This window comes from Trypanosoma brucei, chromosome 3 (assembly GCF_000002445.2).
Source record: "Trypanosoma brucei brucei TREU927 chromosome 3, complete sequence".
Taxonomy (NCBI): Eukaryota; Euglenozoa; class Kinetoplastea; order Trypanosomatida; family Trypanosomatidae; genus Trypanosoma; species Trypanosoma brucei.
This window is the reverse complement of record NC_007276.1, coordinates 1,071,244-1,091,998: the sequence shown is the minus strand read 5'-3', so window position 1 is coordinate 1,091,998 and position 20,755 is coordinate 1,071,244. Positions and strand designations below refer to the sequence as shown.

Sequence of the window (20,755 nt, the reverse complement as noted above, 5' to 3'; positions counted from 1 at the left end):
TAGTGAAGGCACGCTTGATTGTTAATTTGCTCTGTAACGTAAAGATAACGTGCGAACGACTCACTGAAGCGTTGCTACAGGAGAGGGGGAAAAAAAAAGGAATATTGAAAGCGATGGTAAAGACATGAACATGTCGAGCCCGCAGCACATATGTTTAGGACAGACAAAAAATGCGATTCACTCTGAGGAAAAAAGTGCCCCCCCCCCCACACACACACACAAACACTCCTTAAAAAAACACAAAAGGAAAAAGAGGCCCAAAACACTGATGTCAAACACAGCAGAGGCCCGCTAAAGCAGAAAGAATAGGAGGCGGCAGCGTCAGGGTTAAGGCAGCGAAAACCCTGCGCAGCGAAAGCTGTTGACAACAACCCGACGCTGTCAACCAAAAAAAAAGGTGAAAAGATATATATATATTATTTTAGATAAAAGAGGAGGCACAAATTACACAAAGACAGACACACACAGACATACACAGAGAGAGATGCACACACTAGGTAATGAAACAAGGGAATGAAAGAGATATTAAAACGAACCATGATAAAGTACAAAATGTGCAAAATATACACAATAATAATGACAGAGAGTGAGAAAGGGGGCGACCCACTACACACCGGCCCTGGTTACGCCCGTTGAATGGCCATGTAAAGGTGATAACAACTAAAAACAAACAAACAAACAAACATATGGACACAGAAGAGAAGCATGGAGGGAAATATGGCGTGTATCCACTGTTATGCACAACCTCTTTACATTACAAATTTGTGTGCGTAAGCAACACGCAGAGCCACCAAAACCCACAACAAAAAAACAAAAACAAAAAGCGGGCCAATGAAAAAAAAAAGGCGAAATCAGTAAAAATACACTAAGAAATGGAAAGGCCCCGATAGATTTTGAAAACCCCTGGTGGCACATATGACAAATTGAGGAAGGCAGCAACGGCAGTACGTGTAATGATGGCAAACGCGCTGCCATTTCAAATTACAGCAAAGACCACGACGACTGGACAAATACGTACTTAAACCAGAGCCCACGCGTGACCCCTCCCCCTCCCCCTCCCAATGTCCTCTCCAGGTGTGCACCCATACAAATACCTACGTTCCCATAACTGAATGACCGCATCTGCCTGTCTGTGATTACATGATGGGAGTAAAGGTACACACACATACACACGCACATATATATATTTATATATATATGTGCGTGTGTATGAATTAATAAACATATATACTTCACCTCACACGCGAGGACGTTTTCCCCGTAACCACGGATGCTGCAGCACCTCGGCAGCGGTCGGGCGCACGTTGGGGTCTTTCTGCAGCAACTGCAAGGCGAGATCACGGGCAAGTGGTGAAAGGACACTACCATCAACATCTAGCTGCGGGCCCTCGTCTTGAATAGCCTGTAACGTCTCCTGCTGAGACGTGCGGTAAAAGGGCGGTTGTCCGGACAGTATTTCCACCAAGAGTGCACCCAGCGACCACATATCAGCCTTGTAGGAGCATGGCGTGCCGCCCAAAAGTTCTGGTGGCATATAATCAAGCGTCCCACACACTGTCAGCCTCCCGTGGCCGTCCTCCGTCTCACTACATGCGTCGGTTTCACCCGCCGCGCAGCGTGGCGCCACTTCAGACGCATCATACCCGTTTGTTATCACAGCAGCGGCTGCAGAGCCGGCAAGACCCTTACTCCAGCCGAAGTCAGCAAGCCGTGCTACACCTCTGGCGTCGACGAGAATATTTCCCGGCTTTAGGTCACGGTGAACAATGCCGTGTTCGTGAAGATATGCCAGTGCCTGAGCAACATGTCGAATATAACGTGTCGCCCGGCCCTCGTCAAATCGTCTCTCCGCCGTCGCCTGAAGCCTCCGCAGCAGCGACCCACCCCTACATAGTTCCAGCACAAGCACGACACTTCGCGGAGTTATGTAATAGCTGAGCAAACGCACAATATTGGGGTGCCGCAAAGTTCGGTGGAGATTGATCTCCCACTGCAGCTGAGTCTCTAACTTAGCATCACGGAGCCGCTGTCGCGACAGTTCTTTCAGCGCAACGACTTGACGTGAAGGGAGGTGCCGGGCGGCAACCACAACAGAGTACGAACCCTCCCCCAGCACGCTCAGCCGCTGGAATTGCTCATCACGCAGATCACTCTGCTGGATCACAACCTTCGGTTTCGGCTGTCTCACACAATGATGCTGTTGTTGATGCCGAGAAGGCTTTTGTTGTCGCTGTTGACGGGAGATTACAGCCGGCTCCCCACCATCCCTCAGGCCACCTCGGCAACCATCAGCGGAGGTTAAGCCCCGTGGGGGTTGAATTTCCCATGGTGTTGGGGTGGGAAAGCCCACACCATCACCAGCGGAAAACCAAATAACCATCCTCCTCCCTTCATGGCGGTATAAAGCAAATGTGTAGCAACGGAAGAGTATGAGAAAAAGACGCAAACAAATGGGCAAAAATGTAACCAGTGGCCTGAAGAAGAAGATAACAACACAAGGAACCATGACAGTGCCAAGAGCAGGCCGACATCTCGCGAGAGGCGAATCTCGTGGACGGAAAGCGGTTAACAAAGCTTAATGGAAATACAGTGCGTCTCGTGGTATATGCAGAAAAAGTTCACTGACCGCAAACGGCAGAAGCGCCTGCACCCTCGGAGCCCTCAACAGCGGTATGCCAAGTGATGGTGGGGCTGCATCTCAACCACCCCGGTGTGTGCAGTTTTCTCGCTGTACGGATATAGTCACTCATGCACAGATCTACTGCGTGATCCGGCGAAGAAAGAAGAAGGGAAGATCCGTCACGACATCCACTCCTTGAGGTAGGCGCAGTTGCGTGGGTTTACCACACCGTTGCCACTTGCCGTACAAACATGAAGCTGCGCACAACCCATGCAAGGAAGACCGACAGCCGGCATCGCCCACGCACTCGGCTGTGAAACGGGCGCCGGCACCCACTTCGTCCCGGAGCCGGCGCCGGCAGCGGTGGGCACGGCCGAAAAGTGCCTCATTACATTCCGACCCGTGGCCAATTGGTACTGCGCGGGAACGGCAGGTGAGGGCGTTACGCAATCGAGTAAACCATCAAGTACTAACGTCTGCACGAGCAACTGCGCATCGCGCTGAGAAATTCGTTTAACACAGCCCGCCCCCACACTTCCCCCCCCACTACAACTTCCAGTACTGTCGCCCAGTAACGTTGCCACCGTGCCGTTGGGAGATGTTGTCATCACGACCGTACCCCCTGCTGTGGCATTCACATCAGCAGAAGAGCTGCCGCCGCGCGCCTCCTGCAAATGCTGCGTAATCTGTTCCAAGGAGACGGAATGCCGCTGAGCCACAAGTAACATAATGCGCCGCCGCATTTCGTCCACAAAACCTATGTCCATTTCACGGGAGTCTTCTCCGCCATAGAATGTCCCGCCAGTCACTTCGTCACTTGGCTCAAACTCGAATAGGAGGTAGATGCGTTTTGCACGGTTGGAAAAGCAGCGACGCTCCTTAATACGCTTCTGTGATAGCAGCATCTGCAACGATTTAATAATCTCCCCCTTAGGCAAGCGCAGGGAACTACAGAGCGCAGCCTGGTCAATGCCGCTGTTCCCACTGGCACGTATGGCGTCAAGTACCAGTGAGGGCCCCTCTGGCATGCTGTTCACGAGTGCAACGTACATATCACCCTCGCGGTTCCCATGGCGCAGAACCACCCGCCCGCCTTCCATCAAGCCCCGCAACGCTGCAGCCATTGTGCGGTGGTGAAGCCCGAGGTCCTGCTGCAGTGTTGCGAGTAACAGCGCACCCTGCCCAGCCAACGCCAAACTTGCAAGTATGCGTTGCTCAGCATTGTTCACACCCGGCACTGAGGTCATTACCTCCGTGCAGTACTAACTGAGAAGCGAAATGATGAGCAGGGGTAATGAAACCACGAACAATTGTACAACCCACAACCAAGCTCTTTTCTAGCATGGTCGAGTGCACCGAAGCACCACCACGTAAAACAGTGGGGGGAAAGCAAAAAGAAAGGGACGGAGAGGTGGGCAATAGTTTGATACAGCGTGGGAATATGGTAATGCACATGCAACGGGTGGGTTGAGCATGGTGCTCCAGATGGGAAAAGAAAGCGAAGTCGCGGGAAGGACTAGCATGAGAATACATATCAGGATGAGAGGAAAGAAAGGAGGAAAAAAGTGGGCTATGGTACACGAAATCCTGCGGCCAGCGTGCAAGGGGTTGATGCGCCTCAACCGTCAGTCTAATTAAATAGTTCCCTCCTGAGGGTAGCGGAAGAAAATAGACAAGTAAAAAATGCTTAATAAAGGCAAAGAACATACAAGTGCGAAAGTGCATAACACCCAAAAACAACCACATACACACACATATATATATGTGTGCATGTATAACCAGAAGCACCTGTGTGTGACAATGTTGTAAGAAGGTGACCATCACCCACTGATGGACCAAATGCCACTTATCCCACTTCAATCTTACGTCCAAAACTTTTTAACCTCTCTCACAACCTCCACGCAAACATTACCTCTCCATTCACTACCATATCCCCATCGTGTCCCACAACCTCACTATTCCTCCTTCTCACACTCATTTTCTTCCACACCACCTATATTTAAGGTATTTATGTATATGTGTCTGTGTGTACGTGTGTACGTGTCTGTGTCCATTTTCTGGTCATTTTCCTCTACTTCCCCATTATTCTCGATTTCCCTAATAACTCCGTTTTGGATGGTCACTGCAGTAACCAATATTTCAAAAAGAAAAAAAAAAGAACATTTAACACTACTGATACCAGTCACACAGAAAACATGGGGGAGAAACGAACGAAACAAAACGGTAAACGAGGAAGGAGAATGAAAAAAAAAAGGTAAAACAATAGAAGAAAAATGGTCAAAATACCCAGCGAGTAAGCGGCAGGGAAATAACAACAGAAGTAATCACAACTGTACTACGAAAAGCAACTCCGCTCCCCCCGCCCCCCCCCCTCTCCCTTCCAACCATTGCACCCCACTCATTTCCTCCGCTATCTGTAAAATCCCCCACTTTATCTTTCATCTTTTTTTTTGCGTGTGTGTCCCTCCTCTCAGCTTATTTTTGTATATATAAATATATATGTTGGGTCGCCACCACACGAGAGAAATCCCACCTCCCGCAAGCGCTACCGGGGCCTCTCAATCCTCAGCTGCACCACCGGCATTGACACCACGAAACGAAAAATAAAAAAAACTAAAAAGAAAAAGAGAAAGGGACAGGAAAGAGAGGGAAGAGGGAGGAGGAGGGAAAAAAAGAAAGAAAGAAAGAAAGAGAGAAAAGGGAACTAAGATAACCAGCGGGAAAAAGTATGCGATAGAGACTGGGGTGGGCCTCGAAGAGAGGGAGGTGCGAAGGATTACAAACATTGCGGAAGAAAACTGTGGGAGAGACGAGTAGAGGACATGGATGAACTAAAGGAATAGAATGAATAAAAAACGAAGAAAAGAAAAAAAAACAAGTAAAGAAGAAAGCTGAAACCCCACAAATCCATCAAACATTCCTTTTGTCCCTCTATCCTCACCCAAAACTCGTCACCACCAGTAAGACAAGCACGCACACGCAGACACGCAGAGAGAAAAGGGAGGTTGGAAAAGAAACTGTCACGGTATGCACCACAAGCACACATCCAGACACAAAATACTAAGAACAAAATCATTAAAGAAGGAAAAAAAAACTACGCCTCCAACGCGTAGACATACACAAAAGCGCACACACGTATATAAATATATATATATATATATGTGTACATACTTTCCGCTTATGAATTATTATTATTTTTTCCTCGCTGGACTTTACTAACGTAAAAGAAAAAACAAACTGAAGGTATTTACACGCATAAAACGCTTCGCATCTCATGATGAAAATGATGATAACCAAACAAAATTCAGATTGAGTTTTCCTTGAAACTGCCTTTGCCGTGTTTGTGAATTAAAACAAACATATATACATATATATATATATATATATATATATATATGTAGGCCACTAGCGCCTCACTCCTTGTGCTCTCCGCGGTCGCACTTACAGCAGCCCACTATCCGTACTATCCATTTCTTCCATATGCTACTCTACACCTATTTTAGTTTAGTCCCTGCCTTAAGCAAACCGTAAACATTTGATGCGGCCTCAGAAACGGCGAGCTTCATATCCCCCGCGTCGGTGGATGGGCTTCTGGTGAAAGCCGACACTGTCAGCCGCACCTCCGTTCCATCAATGGTGTAACCTAAACCGTAGCCGTTAGCGGTTACAGGACCAAACATGAATCGCTCTACCCACGGCGCTGTTAAATTACTTGTACTTAATCTCCACGTGGAGCACGAAGTGTACGTTTCGTCGTTGAAGAAAGCGAGCGCTGCGGCATCATTGCGCTCAACTGCCAGCCGCTTCAGAGCTGTCAAGTGCCGATCGATGCCTTCACCATTCGCCGCTGCCTTCGCCAACCTCACATGACGCTCTGCAGCCGCCTTTAGCAGTGCCACCTGCTCCTCAACACTCGCCACATATGTTGTACTTCCCTCCTCATCGGATGCGGCATTAGCCTTCGTCATACGGTTGACGGCCTCCGCCACGAGCTGCATTTCCCGAGTCGCTGACCGAATCGTCTCAGTACGCCCATGAAAGAAACGACCGGTGGAGGCCGCCTCATACGTTGGTGCGAGTTTATTCCGACATTTGTGGTGGGCCACCTGAAGGCACATCTGCACAAACGCATCGGGGCTCACACCAAGCTGCTTCAACTGAGTTTTGCCATACGGAATGGTCACGTCTTCCAACGCCGTTCCAGCAATGAGCTCGAGAGCCCCGGCGCGTGCCGCGCGAATGTGGGCAGCGAATGTCTTCCCAAACGTCAAGGTCAAGGGCTGAACCAAGGTGCCAACCTTCGCAGGATCCAAGCTGGTGGCAGAGGTGGAAACAGAACTTCCATCACCTCCCTCAACATCACTGATAATATCACTGATCCACCGGAGCCACTGAACGCCGTCGCTGCCGGAATGCTCGAAGTTGAATGCGACCCGCCCATCTGCAGATACAATAATTTGATGCTTGTCGTACCATCGGTTCTCAAACTCCGTGTTGTTGCCGTGCAGGGAAGCACCGTCCACTAATTTGCCGTCACCTCCCCAACTCTCAGTGTCGAGGCAAACAACCACAATGCCCTCTTGAATCTTTTTGAGGTTCTCCGCGTTCTCCGGTGTTTTCACCAACTCGGCATAAGCGCCTGCCCAAGTCTGGCGGTTCCCCGCCGTAAGAACTGACACGGGTGTTGTGTTGTCTGCATCTGGCGTGATTGACAGAACGTACTCAATTGACTTTTGGACCACCGCACGGTCAAGAGGGACCTGCTTGTCGTCAAACACGCGCACTGCATACGGGTGGCCGTCGTGAAGCACAATGATGTGACGAAGTTTCTCCATCGGTGTGGTGTGAAACGTATCCTTCTTCTCACCTGGAATGACCGAAGCTCCAAACTGCCGCAGTAGCGGGGACACATCGCGTGTTTCGTCAAATACCTCTACTCCCTTGTTCACGGCGTTATACACCCACCGCGCAATGCTGTGTACGACAGCCGCCCCGACAGCCGCTTGCGTATCACCCGCATTCTTTAGTTTCTTGGTGGTGATGGCGGGGTTGACATTCACTAATACGGGTTCACGATTGCTCAAATACATGTCTTCCCACAAGGCCTCAATATACGAATACGGGTATACGCCACATGCGGCAGCAGCGGTATCTGCCTCCACAAGTGCCGCCTGCAAGCCCCCAGCGGAGGAAGTAAGAAAGGTATCAAACTTCTGCAAGTGATTTTTCACCATCTCGGCGGACTTCAGTGGCCATATGGATGCGCGGTACCGCTCCGCTGTTGCCTCAAGTGTGGGAATGGGCAATCGAGGGAGCTTCAGAACGTTGACGGCAAGGTCCTTTACGGGGATGCGCTTCATGATAATTTAGATAGCACTGCGAAATAAATACTAAGAGATCGCTGGCGGAGGTACACAACAGTAACACTTCTGATGCATACGTAGGATTAGATCGTTAAAAAAGAAAAAAAAGGAGAGAGAAACCAGGGAGGAATAAGAGGGAGAAACACTGATGAACAAGATAGGAGCTATGCGATATCCCACATGGCATCGCGATCTTTCACTTATAAGCCACTCGTATCCAGTGGAGGGGGGAAGAGGAGCGGCGGCGGCGACTGCAACCACCAACAAATATCGGAAAGGGGAGGAGGATATGGTGTAACGTGTGAAACAATCTCCCTCTCCTTTCTTTCTTTCTTTCTTGCTTTTCCTCAGCTCTCCGGATATGGAAAATAACACGACATCGCGTGCCTCGTTAGTAATGTGTATGCTCAGAGTCCGTTTACCTTTTCCATTCCCTCATTAATGTAATTTGAATTTATACGTGATGGAGGTTGTTGCTCATAATCACAGCACTGGAACAACTCGCAGGCCCAGATGGCAACGTACAAGGGCCAAGTGCTCGGTGCCCGGGCATGTGTTAAAGGGTGGAAAATAATAATAATGACAATAATAGTAATAAATGTAATTCATGTATACATGTCTTTGGTGTGGAAAAAATAAAAAAATACATCGCGTTACCAACTTTAATGTTTAGTGTAGGAGAAAAATAATAATAATAATAATAATGAAAATAATACCACACTAACGGGAGTGAGTTCACGATACCTCCGTCGACACACCGCTCATCATCCCCTCCATGACAACCAAACAAAATAGGGAAAACACAAAATGTAAAACAGAACCAAACGACAATCTTCTTTTATACGTAAGCCCTCATTACCAAAGTGCACTGAGGGCGCTCGACAACAACACACAGAACAAAAACAAAACAAACAAAAGAGCTGACATAAAAAAGGAAAAATGGAAAACATTACACCACCTGCGACTCCCAGCGTCCAAACCCCTACAGCTTTTACCACACTCCTTACTGGCTCACTCACTTGTCAACATGCAAAGGCAACAACCGCAGCCCTCGTCATATCACGGTGCCGCATGGCATTTTACCTCCTCTTCACTAGCCTCCACCGTCCAACTTCTAATAACTTGGTCAAGTGTTACCTCACTGTACTGCTCAAATATTCGGGGGTCAGTCGGTGAGAGGAAGTTGAAGTTGCCCTTCGCTATAGACTCATCGGGAATCCGATCTAGTAAAGCAGTATGAAAGCGAATGTAATGCACTAGAGAGTAATAGGTGTAAAGAGGGACATCTTCGGGACGCGGCAGCGGACAGAACTTCATCAAGAACCCCAACAGCATCAAATCGGCCCCGGGGCCATCGTGTAAGAGGGCTTCCTCAAAGTTAACCGCCGTAACATAGTACATGTCCTTAATGTAGAAACGGATTTTGTTAAGCGGAGGTCGTCCCATCACATCCTCCGACGTCGCAGCCCAACTGTCAAACATAGTCAAAAGAATCTCCTCCAACACCTCACGACGGCGGTTAAACTTCTCGATGGGAACACTAGTGGCGCGGCGACTAACCATGTGCACATGCAACACATACAGCCAGTACGTCAAGTCCATCTCAGCGTATTGAAGGTCAAACAGCTCCTTCCACGCGGGTAATGAAATGTGATGGCATAAATGCCCGGACACAAACTCCGACACCGCGCGGACCTGCCCTCCGAGTGTCATCCATCGCGGCCTTTCCCCCTCATACACCGCCATAGATGAAGGATCCCTCACATCCACGCCCTTGTAACGTTCCTCATTTTCCTCCACCATGGATAGAAGGAGCTGCTCTGCGGGCATCATGTCAGTTGTTGCCCGTGAGGTGAGGAATCCATCCGGTACCTGCTGCAGGAATTTGCTCTCACTCACAGAGGAAAATTCGCTTCCAAGACTGGCCCATGCAGCAGCAGTCATCCATGACGATCCAGAAGTTATAGCTGCCGCATTGGGTGATTTGCACCCGCAGAGCCGCAGGAATGTCCTCACCCACATTTCACAAAGATTATTTATCTATTTACGCTTATGTGCAGGTGTGTGTCTCGTCAAACTCCTCCTACTGAGCGCAGTTACGGGGTGCAAAACCTAACCCATAATCAAGAGAATAGCGGAGGGGAACGTAAATGAAGCGTAGAATAACCAAAAGTGAAGAAAGGGAAGCATGAAACAAACAAACAGCCTCGGTAGAAACGGAAAACAAAAAAGAAAGGAACACCACACATTTGCCCTCTTGACGGGTAAAATGATTTCAATTTCCCCTTCTCCCAACAGAGAACACATCCAGCACGCCACTGTGGGGGAATTTAAAACGACCTCTTCAACACGCCACAAGTCCCCACACAAGGCCAACAAAAAAAAAAAAGAAACACACTAGCAGGCAAATATATATACCGAAGCACCACACGCTCCTCAGTAGAGTGATTCGACACACCACAAGCCAGTAAATAGTACAGAAGGTGGCCAACGAAAAAAAGAGAAGAATAAAGACAGAAAACAAGATGAAGTAACTTTTTACCGACATCATGCACTCATATTTTCTTCCATCTCGCTTTATGCTTGCACTCTGCCACTCCACCTTCCCACCAAACAATAAAATTTAAAGCAAAAGAGCTTTAACACCTTTCCACGCCTCCCACACACACACAAACACACACACACAAATACACGTCTTTTGTACAGCTGCTGATGAGTAAGTCATACTTCTACTTCTGTGACGAAGCGGCCCTTGAAGCCTCATAGCGCCCAATCCGCCCCATGACGGCATCAAATGTATCCTCCACATCCTCATCTTCCCAGTCCTCTTCCCATGATTTCATCACCTCTTCTTCAAATTGTCCACTAATGCGCCGTGCACTCAACGTCCGATGTGAGCTTCCAGAGCGGACAACACCTCCGTTACCACCACCCTCCGTTGCATCGAAGGAAATAAAGTCGAGAAACCGGTCCTCGGACTCCTTGTACCAATTAGACCACATCTCATCTGCCTTGGGAAGCTCCAGTGAGGCCTGTGCCGTCTGCAGCACCACCTGCGGCGTGAGAACTGCCTTCAATGAGGCCACACTGGGGACAGAAGTTGGTTGCGTGGGTAATGGCGACATTGGCTCCCGGTTGCTCATCAGCGCCGTATTCTGGTTTCGCTCTCTCCTTCAAAATACACTTTTTGCTCCTCCTCTGCTTCCCTTTTCCCTATTTATTTATTTACTTTCCCACTATGTCAACTTTCCCCTTACTCGCACTCCCTTTTGCTCCCTCCTTTAAAAGAAATATAAAAAATGCTTCTCCTTCTCTGAATTGGGGACGGTGTTTGGAAAGGAAGAAAAATAAGGAACAGATGAAGTTGGTACAAGCCACTATTCTCAGGCATGGGTGATTTAACCACAATGTCAGTTGTGCATGGGTATCTTCAAGATACAGATGATAAAATAATGAAAGAGGAAGCCATGAAAGCCCTTTCCAGTATGAAATACGGTACGTCAACGTGTGCGTTTGACCATTTGCAGTAAACTTAAAAAAAATAAAGCAAGAAAGAGGTTACGACGGTGGGAACCACACATGCGCGAATGGGGTTTACCACCCAATGAAAGAGAAGCCCCCTCAGCGAAATGGAAAAAAAAGAGAAGCGGTACAACTTTGGTGAAGACGTACAAAAGGGGGAAAAAACGCACGCATGACCAGGCATCGTCACCGCCAAATAAACATAAACAATAATGGAGGCAAGCCGCGAGACACCATGCCCCAGCCACACAACCACACCGCAGCATCCCGAGCAGCCCCAACACCCAAGATGGTGAGCAAGACAAACCGAAAAAAATTAAACAAACGAAGGATGGAGCGGTAAATATATCACTTGGCTCTCTTCGCTCCCACTACCTTCCATACAAAATGATTAGTGACGTAACAACGGCAAGAAAAAGCAACTCAAAAACAAAAGGCAAAAGATCCTCAGCAATTGTGGAGAAGAATTACGGATGTGCAACCACCCTCACAGCAGCTGGGGATGTGGAAGTCACTAATCTGAGGTAAAGCTAAGTGAGAAGGGAACACACAACTTCGAGCAAGCAAGTATTAGCGCCGTTTCGATGTCACTTTCCCCATCCCAAATGCTTCACAACACCCTGAACTCCCCAAATATACCCCACAGCCGCACACTTTTATCCCACGCTTCCTCTTCTTTCATCCGCACGGCGAATGCATTCGCAACCCAAAGGCCAGGAACAACTTACATGGCATCCGGCTCGCGTCCAGGCTCGGCCACATATGACGCCTCTGGATCGCCGGAAGCACGTATCTTGCAGGATGTGTCGAGCGCCAAGGCATTGAGCGAGCGGGCATAAGACTTCACCTGATGGCCCTCGATTCCAAACACCTTATTCTTCATTGGGTGGCACCGTTGCTCCATATACGTGGGCTTACAGATGTAATTGCCATGGCGGTTAATATCCACTTCGGTGCCAACTTGCGTGCCGTAAAGCCGGAACGTTGCAAATGTGTCACTCTCGTTTACAACACGAAACGTTCGGGGAATCGCCTTGTCGTAAGCGGTTTGAAACGCTGCGTTCCCCATCGGGGGCTGACCAAACGTGTAAACCGTTACCTCATCCAAGGGGTATTCTATCTCCCGCAGCATACGCCGCACACTGTAGGCACAAAGACAAGCCACAGCACCCCCCATGCTGTGGCCCGTGCAAAACACACGGTAAACAGTGGAAGAATTGTCCTTTAAGAACCCGCCAAGTTTTTCTTCAATAGAAGTTTGGTGTGCTTCCCAGATCTCCAAAAATCCGGAGTGGACCGTTGGTTCCCAGCAGCAACTCGACTTCAGAGACGCATTGTCCCTATCGGTCTTCATTTCATCCCAAGCACGGCGGCGCATCTTGATGTCCTCCCTCACGTTGCTCATATTTGCTGTTCCTCGGAATGCGATAACGATTCGAGGGGCCTTGCCACGATGGTGCAAAAATTCAGTGTCCATGACAGCACAAACAGCCACTACATCAAGTGCCTCAAACACAGCGATTGGCTTATAACCGTATTGTTCCACATCGATAGTGGGCGTCCCGTTATGGTCTGGAGTGGCTGCCACAGACTGTTGTTCTGTACTAGGGCAAAATTTGCGCATCTCAACATCACCTTGCGACGTGCTGCACGCGTCTGGGTCCGTTTCCCGGGGGTAAGCAGCGGATTCGCGAGCATTTGAACGGTAGTTTGAAGAGCCGCGGCAGCGGCCCGAGGTTCCAACCTTTCTTTCTTGGGCCCGGGCGTGCGACTGTCCCTTCCAATTGTACGATTCAAACGCTATGTTGAAGCAGTCAATGGCTGTCTCAAGATTGAAAAACGGGAGGTACAGGGGTTCGTGCATCCTTTGCTGAACAGCATCCAAAAGATAGGTTTCGGCACGCTCAAACGCATGAGCAGGTCGTTCGAATAAGTTCCTCCCGGCTCCCCTCACCGACGCGGAAATTACACCACGGAGTGCTTGCCACACACTCTTTGGGTTATTAGTTGACCCTCCATCGTCGCCGCTATCCTCTGAATGATCATCCACAGACCCCAGACGACGCTCCCCGTCACCGGGAGGTGCATCCCCGGTGGTGGAGCTCAACCTCAACGCCACGGAACCGTTGAGAGCTCCCCCATCGTTTTCTAGCAGCGGAGCTCGGGACCCACCTCCTTCCCTGCCAACATTTTGTCTCATCACTTGGGATGCGCCTGACGGTCTCTCGGGCCCCAAATCGTTTTCCCTCCCTGCTTCAACGTACGGTAGGAAGCACGTGGACGTCATGTCCATGTTGACAATCTCGGCTGCGCCTCGATTACAAATCGACTCTCTCAGACCCTTCCAGAACTCTATATCCTGGGGACGGGAGTGAACGGAGCACATAATGGTATAATTTATCGAGGGGTCACTCGGCCCCTCAACCGGTGGAGATGAAGAGTCATTGGGTATGCTCTGCAGAAGGAGAGATAAGTTATGCACACTACCCCTTCTCTTTAACCTCACAAGGTACCGCCGTACGCGGTACTCCAGTTGTTTCCAATTGAAGGAGGCCTCCTCCTTCTCTGTATGAAAAATGTACATGCTGCCGCCATGGCGAACAAGCCATCGGTACCAATCGTCAGGCCAGACACTTTCTTTCCAGCGCGTGTCTCGCGGATGAACGGGAACCGTCTCTGGGCGGTGACGGGTAGTGTATATTAGAGTCATGACATTGACCAAAACTGGCCATACCAACAACGCCGGTAGCTGTATAAGTGGTTGCCACGCCAACATACCCGGGATTCTGAAATCGAGCACGTAAAACAGAGCGAATTGTGTAATACTGAAAATGATGGCCGTAAAGAACATAAACATGAAAACACGGCAGGCAAGTTGCTGAGGTCTCGAATCCAGGTATGATTTCTTTGACATGCTCCGACGTAGACGGTAGAGCATAATACAACAGACCAGCGACCCAAAGCCGAAAAGAGAACAGAGAAGGTAAATGTAGATTTTCTTACCCGACCCCCTCCCATGTAGCGTTGCAGAGCAGCACCGCCAGGCCACTGCTATGTCAAGCCCAATGGCTATAATGATAAAAAGCACTCCCACTACCTTCGTCCACAACGGAGGGTCATATATGCTGCGGCTGCGGCAGAAGCAGGCCTTCATGCGGCTAAGGCATCCCAGGTTTTTAGCGCCTTCCTGTTTCGTGGGATTCGCAGCGCGCGGCATGGACGCAGTAATAACAGAAAACATATAGCTCACCACCACCGCTACAAACCACCATGGTACGTGAAGTTCAAGGAACTCCAGCGGCAGTGGAAGCCGATCTGGAGATATGGCAAGGGCGGTGAGGGGGTTGAGATACAACACAGACGCCAACAGCAGCACCAAAACCCACCACTGTTCATAGAGGCTGTTGTTGTATTTCAGGTTCACTACGAACCGTATAGCATGCAAAACCGTTATTGTAAGGGCTATGTAGCGCCAAATCAACACTGTAAGGGCGTAAGCACGCCCTTGAAAAAGGATACCAACCGCTGAGTTATTTATATTTCGAGCGATACTTCCGGGGACATCGCTAAGAGATAGAGACACGCGTCCTCCACCAGTGTCATTCAAAACCGCACCCGGCGGCAGGTTTATGTAAACGCATCGATCGTCCCCACGACGGCACACTATCGGCAACGGGGCAGTAGACCAGTTGCTGTTCTCCTCCATAAAGGGAATCGCAACCCTCAGTGTGAACCTGCGCTCGTCAGGATGGAAAACCTCCCAGTCGTCAGGACTGGCCAGGTTAATTACGAGGCTACGGAACCGCAGCAACGGGTCACCAAAGTCCACAGAATATGGTCGCCCATTCCACTGAACACGGTAGGTATCGGTGTGTCTGTCCTCCAGCTCTATGGTCGCACAGTTGCTATTCCATGTCCCATATTTCCACATATCAGGCGCATCCCTTCCACAGATGTCCAGCACCCTCCATGTAATAGAGGGCAAGGATTGCAAAACTATACCGGCGACAAGGGCTGCCAACCATAAAAAGTAAATACACCGCCAAACGAAGCGCGTAAGCCCTTCAATCTGCAGCTCCACTCCCCCCGCCAACGTGCTGCCGCCTGAATGTCTTGAGCAGCTATGCCTTTGGCAGTCCACGCAGGCGGGGTCCGGGAATGGTGCGTTGTTTGTAAGTCGGCACCGCCGTGGGGCGCGCGGTATGGCAGGTACAGTTCCTGTGTTTGTATGACGAGAAAAAGAATGACTCCCGTTCATCGGGGGTCCCGAAGCCGGTGACTTTTTGCGGTGACTCTGAGAAGCAACGCCCGTGCTAATTGTTTGCGGTGGAAAACGGGGGAACTCAGCTGGAAGGTCGTTCACGTGCACTGATGCAGAATTCATAGAGTCCAGCAAATTCCCGCCCGCCTGTCTCCTCTCCATCTCGATGGGCTCTGGCCTCCCTTCTGAGTTCCGTCTCCGGAAGAAAAAAAAAACAAACCTCAGTACTTGACCGAATGCAAAAGTCCCTTTACGCCTGTTTGTTTTTCGTCGGTGTCGTTGGCGTCACTGCTTTGTTTTGAATGCCACAAGTGATGGGGGTAAATGGGACAGCTGGAGCGAAAGAAGGGGGCACAGGAAGGAAACACAGGCACGAATAACAGTCGGATAGTGCAAGAAACAACTCTTTTTAACTTGGGTAAAGGGGGGAAACAGATAGGTCTCTTTTGCACTCAAAGTCACGTTTACAGCCAACGGCACTGCACCACCCGGTGGTCAGGCTTTGGTTGGGAGGTTGACAAAAATGACCGGCAAACAGGAAAATAGAGAAAGGAGGGAAAACAACAAGAGAGAGCTGCCAAATCGTAAAGTGCGGTCTAAGCAGAGAGATCACGCATAAGATCCCACGGCATCGCGCGTCCACAGCTAATACGAGACATCAAAAGAGCGAAATGAAGGCAAAAAGGGACTGCATACGCAAGTGTGCACACACACAAAGATGGAGCAATAACCGTCGACACCTCTCGAACTCTCCCGACCAATAAATGCCCTCCCCCTCCCCCACGACACGATGTGGAGAGCGACCCCGCATCCCCATCATCCACCAAACCCATGAATGGTACTTGAACAACTGCACCGTCTCATGTCTGTCTCTTGCTCGCGCTGCCTCTCAGATTATAGGTGAGTCAACATGCGTGCACATAGACAACAGTAAAGGAAGAAGTAAACGAAGCGGTTTTTTTTTTTCGTGAACACAAAACCGACTATGAAAGAAAGGTATACGATATTTCCAAAATTCAAGTCTCACATACACTGTTTGGTTACACGTTCGCAGCTTGGTGTTCAACAGAGACGTTGGCGGCAGCACTGGAAAGAGCGCTAAGTGATGGGTCTACAACATCACGCACATACGGCTGCAGGCAGCGCACCTTACACTCCCTACCGCTGTTCCGATCCGCAACGGCATTAAGAGATTGGGCATAGGCAGCAAGGGTATGATTTTTTAAAGCAAATCCCTTCCCTCCCGTGGGTCTGAATAACATCTCAATAAACATGGGCTTACAGATGTAATTGCCATGGCGGTCAATATCCACTTCGGTGCCAACGTGCGTGCCCCCGAACAGGGAAAAGAGGGACACCGCGTCACTCTCGTTTACAACACGAAACGTTCGGGGAATCGCCTTGTCGTAAGCGGTTTGAAACGCTGCGTTCCCCATCGGGGGCTGACCAAACGTGTAAACCGTTACCTCATCCAAGGGGTATTCTATCTCCCGCAGCATACGCCGCACACTGTAGGCACAAAGACAAGCCACAGCACCCCCCATGCTGTGGCCCGTGCAAAACACACGGTAAACAGTGGAAGAATTCTCCTTTAAGAACCTGTGAAGTGTATGAAGCACAGCAGGCTTCAGTGAGATCCAAATGTTAAGGAAACCCGAGTGGACTCTTGCACGCTTCGTGAGGCCCCACCACTGCCGGACACCGTCTACTTCCCGCCACGGACGCTGCCGAACACGAATGTTCTCCCTGGCGTTGCTCATATTTGCTGTTCCTCGGAATGCGATAACGATTCGAGGGACCTTGCCACGATGGTGCAAAAATTCAGTGTCCATGACAGCACAAACAGCCACTACATCAAGTGCCTCAAACACAGCGATTGGCTTATAACCGTATTGTTTGGTACACATAGCAGGTCCCACACTGGTGGACGACCCCTCCCTCGCAACTGTAAAAGATTGCAAATCACCATCAATGGGCCTGTTATCGACGGTCGTCACTGCACTGCTGTCCACAGCCCCTTCTAAAAATGCCCGCTCGTCTAAGGTGCTTTTATCACTATCGCCTTCTCCCCTTGTCTCTGGGGGAAACGCACAGGGAGTGCAGTCAGCGCAATAAGATGAGGTGCCATTCCCCCCGCCATCAGCATCTCGCCTCGAAGCATCTACATCACTACACAGAGGTGCGTATGCCTCCCACGACAGATTCAGGCAATCAATCGCGGCCTCGAGGTTAAAAAAGGGCACACGCCTATTGCCACCAAGTTGGAGAGACTGCAAAGGGTCAAGAATGGCCCCCTCGAGAGAATCCAGAAGCAAAGCAGATTTCTCCACGAACCGACACTCCGCACGTTCGAACAGTGTCGAAACACCCCTCCGAATGCGCGACCAGTTGCGACGCCGCGAACCACGTCCGCTTGACGCAACATCATCATCTTCATTGTGACTGCTATTATAAGAAAAGCTGCTTTCGCCGCCACTGGAGTCTGAACTATCAGAGCTCTCCGCATCGTATGTCCCTAGTGGTCCGTCACCATTCCAAACACACTCTGCCGTGGAGCAAATGGGCCCTACACCCTCGTGCTCAGTGGCGACAGGGACGCGACCCGACCGACGGTGAAGGACTTTCGCCAACCTCTGCTTGTTCTGTAAAAAGTTGAAGTATCGTTCCTGCTCTTCGTTGTGAAATATGTACAATATGCCACCGTGAAACTGAAGCCACTGATACCACTGCCGTGACCAAACGACACGGCGCCACATGGGGTTGTTTGGCCGTATGGGCACCCTCCGTGAGGCAGTGGTGGGTGTGTACACAAATGTTATGTGACTCACAAAGCAAGATGAAACCATCACGGGGGCGAGCTGACTGAATGGCTGATAGACGACAATCCGCACAATATGAGGGTAGAGTAGATCGATAAGAACAGCCTGGACAACGAAATAGACCATAGCACTAGCAAACACGAAGATAAACACACGGCATGCCAGCTGCCGTGGTCGTGTCTCTAGGTAGGGCTGTCTGCCCAGATTTCGTTTGAGCCATAAAAGTAGCACGTTCGACGCAAAAACAAGCAACAGGAGCATTGTGTAGAACATTGACGCAAGGTAACGGCAACAGAATGTAGCACAATCCGCAACGGTTCCCCAATCCCAATTCTCAACGAACGCCCTCCCCACGTCAAGACCTACGAGAATAACGAAGTAGTAAGTGATTGAAACGGTAACCCACAGAGGCATACCACGTCGTCGCACGAGTGCCGCACGATCCCCATCAGGGGAGGCAAGTAATACAGAACTGTCATGAGCCTCACTTGTCCATGAATTTTTTTCCTTTCGTTGCAAATCCCTTGGATCGCCACCAGGTGAAGAAGGAGGCATATCGGGAGGAACGGTCGCTAGTGGCCGACCCGGGCGAGGCGACGGTTCCTCAAGCACAGGAGCGTCACACCCTGGAACGGTTTCCCCCTTCAGTCTCCTTTTAGTCTCTCCTACCTCCCCAGAAGCGTTAATGGAGGCTCCAACAAGCGCAAAAATAAAACAGTTCAAAAAGGCAATGAAATAATTCGGCATGTGGTACTCAAAGAAGCGATAAAGTTCTACACCGTTTTCGTCGTCAACTCCGGCGGCGAAAAATGGGTCAAGGTAAAGTATCAGTGCCACGTTCAAGGCCGTCACCCAGTAATGCTCATAGATTGTCTGCGTCCGCCGAATTCGGTAAAGAAAGAAGATCAAATGAACACCGGAGATCACAATGAGGGTGTAGCGACATGCAATTGTAAAGATGGTGTAGAAAGAACGCTGAAACGCAATACCAACAGAGGACATGGAAGCGACAGACGCCAGCTCCTCCACAGCACCGATGATGGTTAATGTGATTCTCGAATTCCCGCCAACCACCACGACATCCTGCGGCAACACCACTGAAGAGCATCGTGGTGTGGTCCGAAAACACGTGGTTGTTGTGTTGTATCGGTACACGCCAGTGGTTGCCGGCCGGCTGGTACCACTGTTAACATTTATATCTCCTTCCGAAGGCGCATGCACCGGAAACTTTTCCAGAACAACCTGCAACTGATAAGTCTTAAAGGGAATATCTCCAGAAATAGCGTCCTGCGGCGATGCTAAACTGAAAACGACGCGCGGAAAGCGGTTGGCCTTACTTGCCGGTATATCAATCACGTTTCGGTCTACCCACCGTAGGTTGAAAAGACGCTGCTGTTGTTGCTTTGGAATATAGCCTCCACTCCGCATGCTCATCCCGTCGTGATTAGGGCCCGGTGAGTCCTCCGCGTAAGATGGTGCTGATAACGGTACCGCTCCGCATCCTAGAAGAGATGGGAGCATTGCACGATGCGAAGAGTGTGGCGGTGGATCACATGCCTGCACCAGAACCTTAGTCCCCGAACAGTTAAGGTCAGCCGACTGATACTCGTACCTTTCCACGCAAGAACTTCTCCACGAATCCAGGTTGCGAATGCTTACCGATGAGCTGTCACATATATTCACCATCCCCCACTGAAAAGAGACCAAAGATTGCAGGACAAGCGCCACCACAAGGGCGCCATACCACGAGTTCAGAAACCACCCCGCTGACGTCGTAGAGAGCGTTTCAATCTGTAACTCCAACACGGGTTCCACCTGTCTCCAACGATTGCCGCTGTCGCTGCTGGACCCACGTCTCATTTCCCGCCCAATATTACGAGCTACACAGAATGGAATCTCGTCCCTGTCGGCGTCATGCAGGAGTGGCTCAGAAATCGGGTCTGGCCCCATGGTTACCGTTGGGATAGGCATCCCCGATCCCCCTTTCCTTCTTTTACTGTAGTGCGCATTGAAAACGGGTAAACAAATACGGAAAGAGATATCAAGGAAAATTGTAAGGCACACCATCATGTTTCTGATTTAAAAAAGAAAATGGCACAGCGATGTGTCCGCTTTTTTCACCTTCGTTTTCTTCTGCAGCACGTCCAGCAAATGCGTGCTAAAACAGGGA

General features: G+C 49.9%; 7 protein-coding genes across 7 annotated transcripts, besides 12 other annotated features; all 7 read right to left on the bottom strand.

Moving 5' to 3' along the window:
- Positions 1-20,755: part of a sequence feature (sequence corresponds to BAC RPCI93-28C22) that runs on past both edges of the window.
- Positions 665-685: a microsatellite.
- Positions 1,041-1,060: a microsatellite.
- Positions 1,157-1,230: a microsatellite.
- Tb927.3.3920 (serine/threonine-protein kinase, putative) lies at positions 1,238-2,380 on the bottom strand (the record flags this gene model as incomplete). The annotated part of the gene is made up of 1 exon (XM_838891.1): positions 1,238-2,380. One exon carries the CDS (start codon positions 2,378-2,380, stop codon positions 1,238-1,240), a length of 1,143 nt encoding a protein of 380 aa, XP_843984.1.
- Tb927.3.3910 (hypothetical protein, conserved) lies at positions 2,800-3,867 on the bottom strand (the record flags this gene model as incomplete). The annotated part of the gene is made up of 1 exon (XM_838890.1): positions 2,800-3,867. The coding sequence occupies one exon, from the start codon at positions 3,865-3,867 to the stop codon at positions 2,800-2,802; it is 1,068 nt and encodes a 355-aa protein (XP_843983.1).
- Positions 5,238-5,318: a sequence feature (CT-rich).
- Positions 5,454-5,510: a sequence feature (T-rich).
- Positions 5,757-5,790: a microsatellite.
- Positions 5,980-6,020: a microsatellite.
- Tb927.3.3900 (carnitine O-palmitoyltransferase II, putative) lies at positions 6,115-7,980 on the bottom strand (the record flags this gene model as incomplete). Its single annotated transcript, XM_838889.1, has 1 exon — positions 6,115-7,980. One exon carries the CDS (start codon positions 7,978-7,980, stop codon positions 6,115-6,117), a length of 1,866 nt encoding a protein of 621 aa, XP_843982.1.
- Positions 8,304-8,327: a microsatellite.
- Positions 8,553-8,581: a microsatellite.
- Positions 8,668-8,698: a microsatellite.
- Tb927.3.3890 (hypothetical protein, conserved) lies at positions 9,043-10,005 on the bottom strand (the record flags this gene model as incomplete). The annotated part of the gene is made up of 1 exon (XM_838888.1): positions 9,043-10,005. One exon carries the CDS (start codon positions 10,003-10,005, stop codon positions 9,043-9,045), a length of 963 nt encoding a protein of 320 aa, XP_843981.1.
- Positions 10,644-10,676: a microsatellite.
- Tb927.3.3880 (hypothetical protein, conserved) lies at positions 10,713-11,126 on the bottom strand (the record flags this gene model as incomplete). The annotated part of the gene is made up of 1 exon (XM_838887.1): positions 10,713-11,126. The coding sequence occupies one exon, from the start codon at positions 11,124-11,126 to the stop codon at positions 10,713-10,715; it is 414 nt and encodes a 137-aa protein (XP_843980.1).
- Positions 12,230-15,928, bottom strand: Tb927.3.3870 (lipase domain protein, putative; the record flags this gene model as incomplete). The annotated part of the gene is made up of 1 exon (XM_838886.1): positions 12,230-15,928. The coding sequence occupies one exon, from the start codon at positions 15,926-15,928 to the stop codon at positions 12,230-12,232; it is 3,699 nt and encodes a 1,232-aa protein (XP_843979.1).
- On the bottom strand, positions 16,807-20,655 carry Tb927.3.3860 (lipase, putative; the record flags this gene model as incomplete). Its single annotated transcript, XM_838885.1, has 1 exon — positions 16,807-20,655. One exon carries the CDS (start codon positions 20,653-20,655, stop codon positions 16,807-16,809), a length of 3,849 nt encoding a protein of 1,282 aa, XP_843978.1.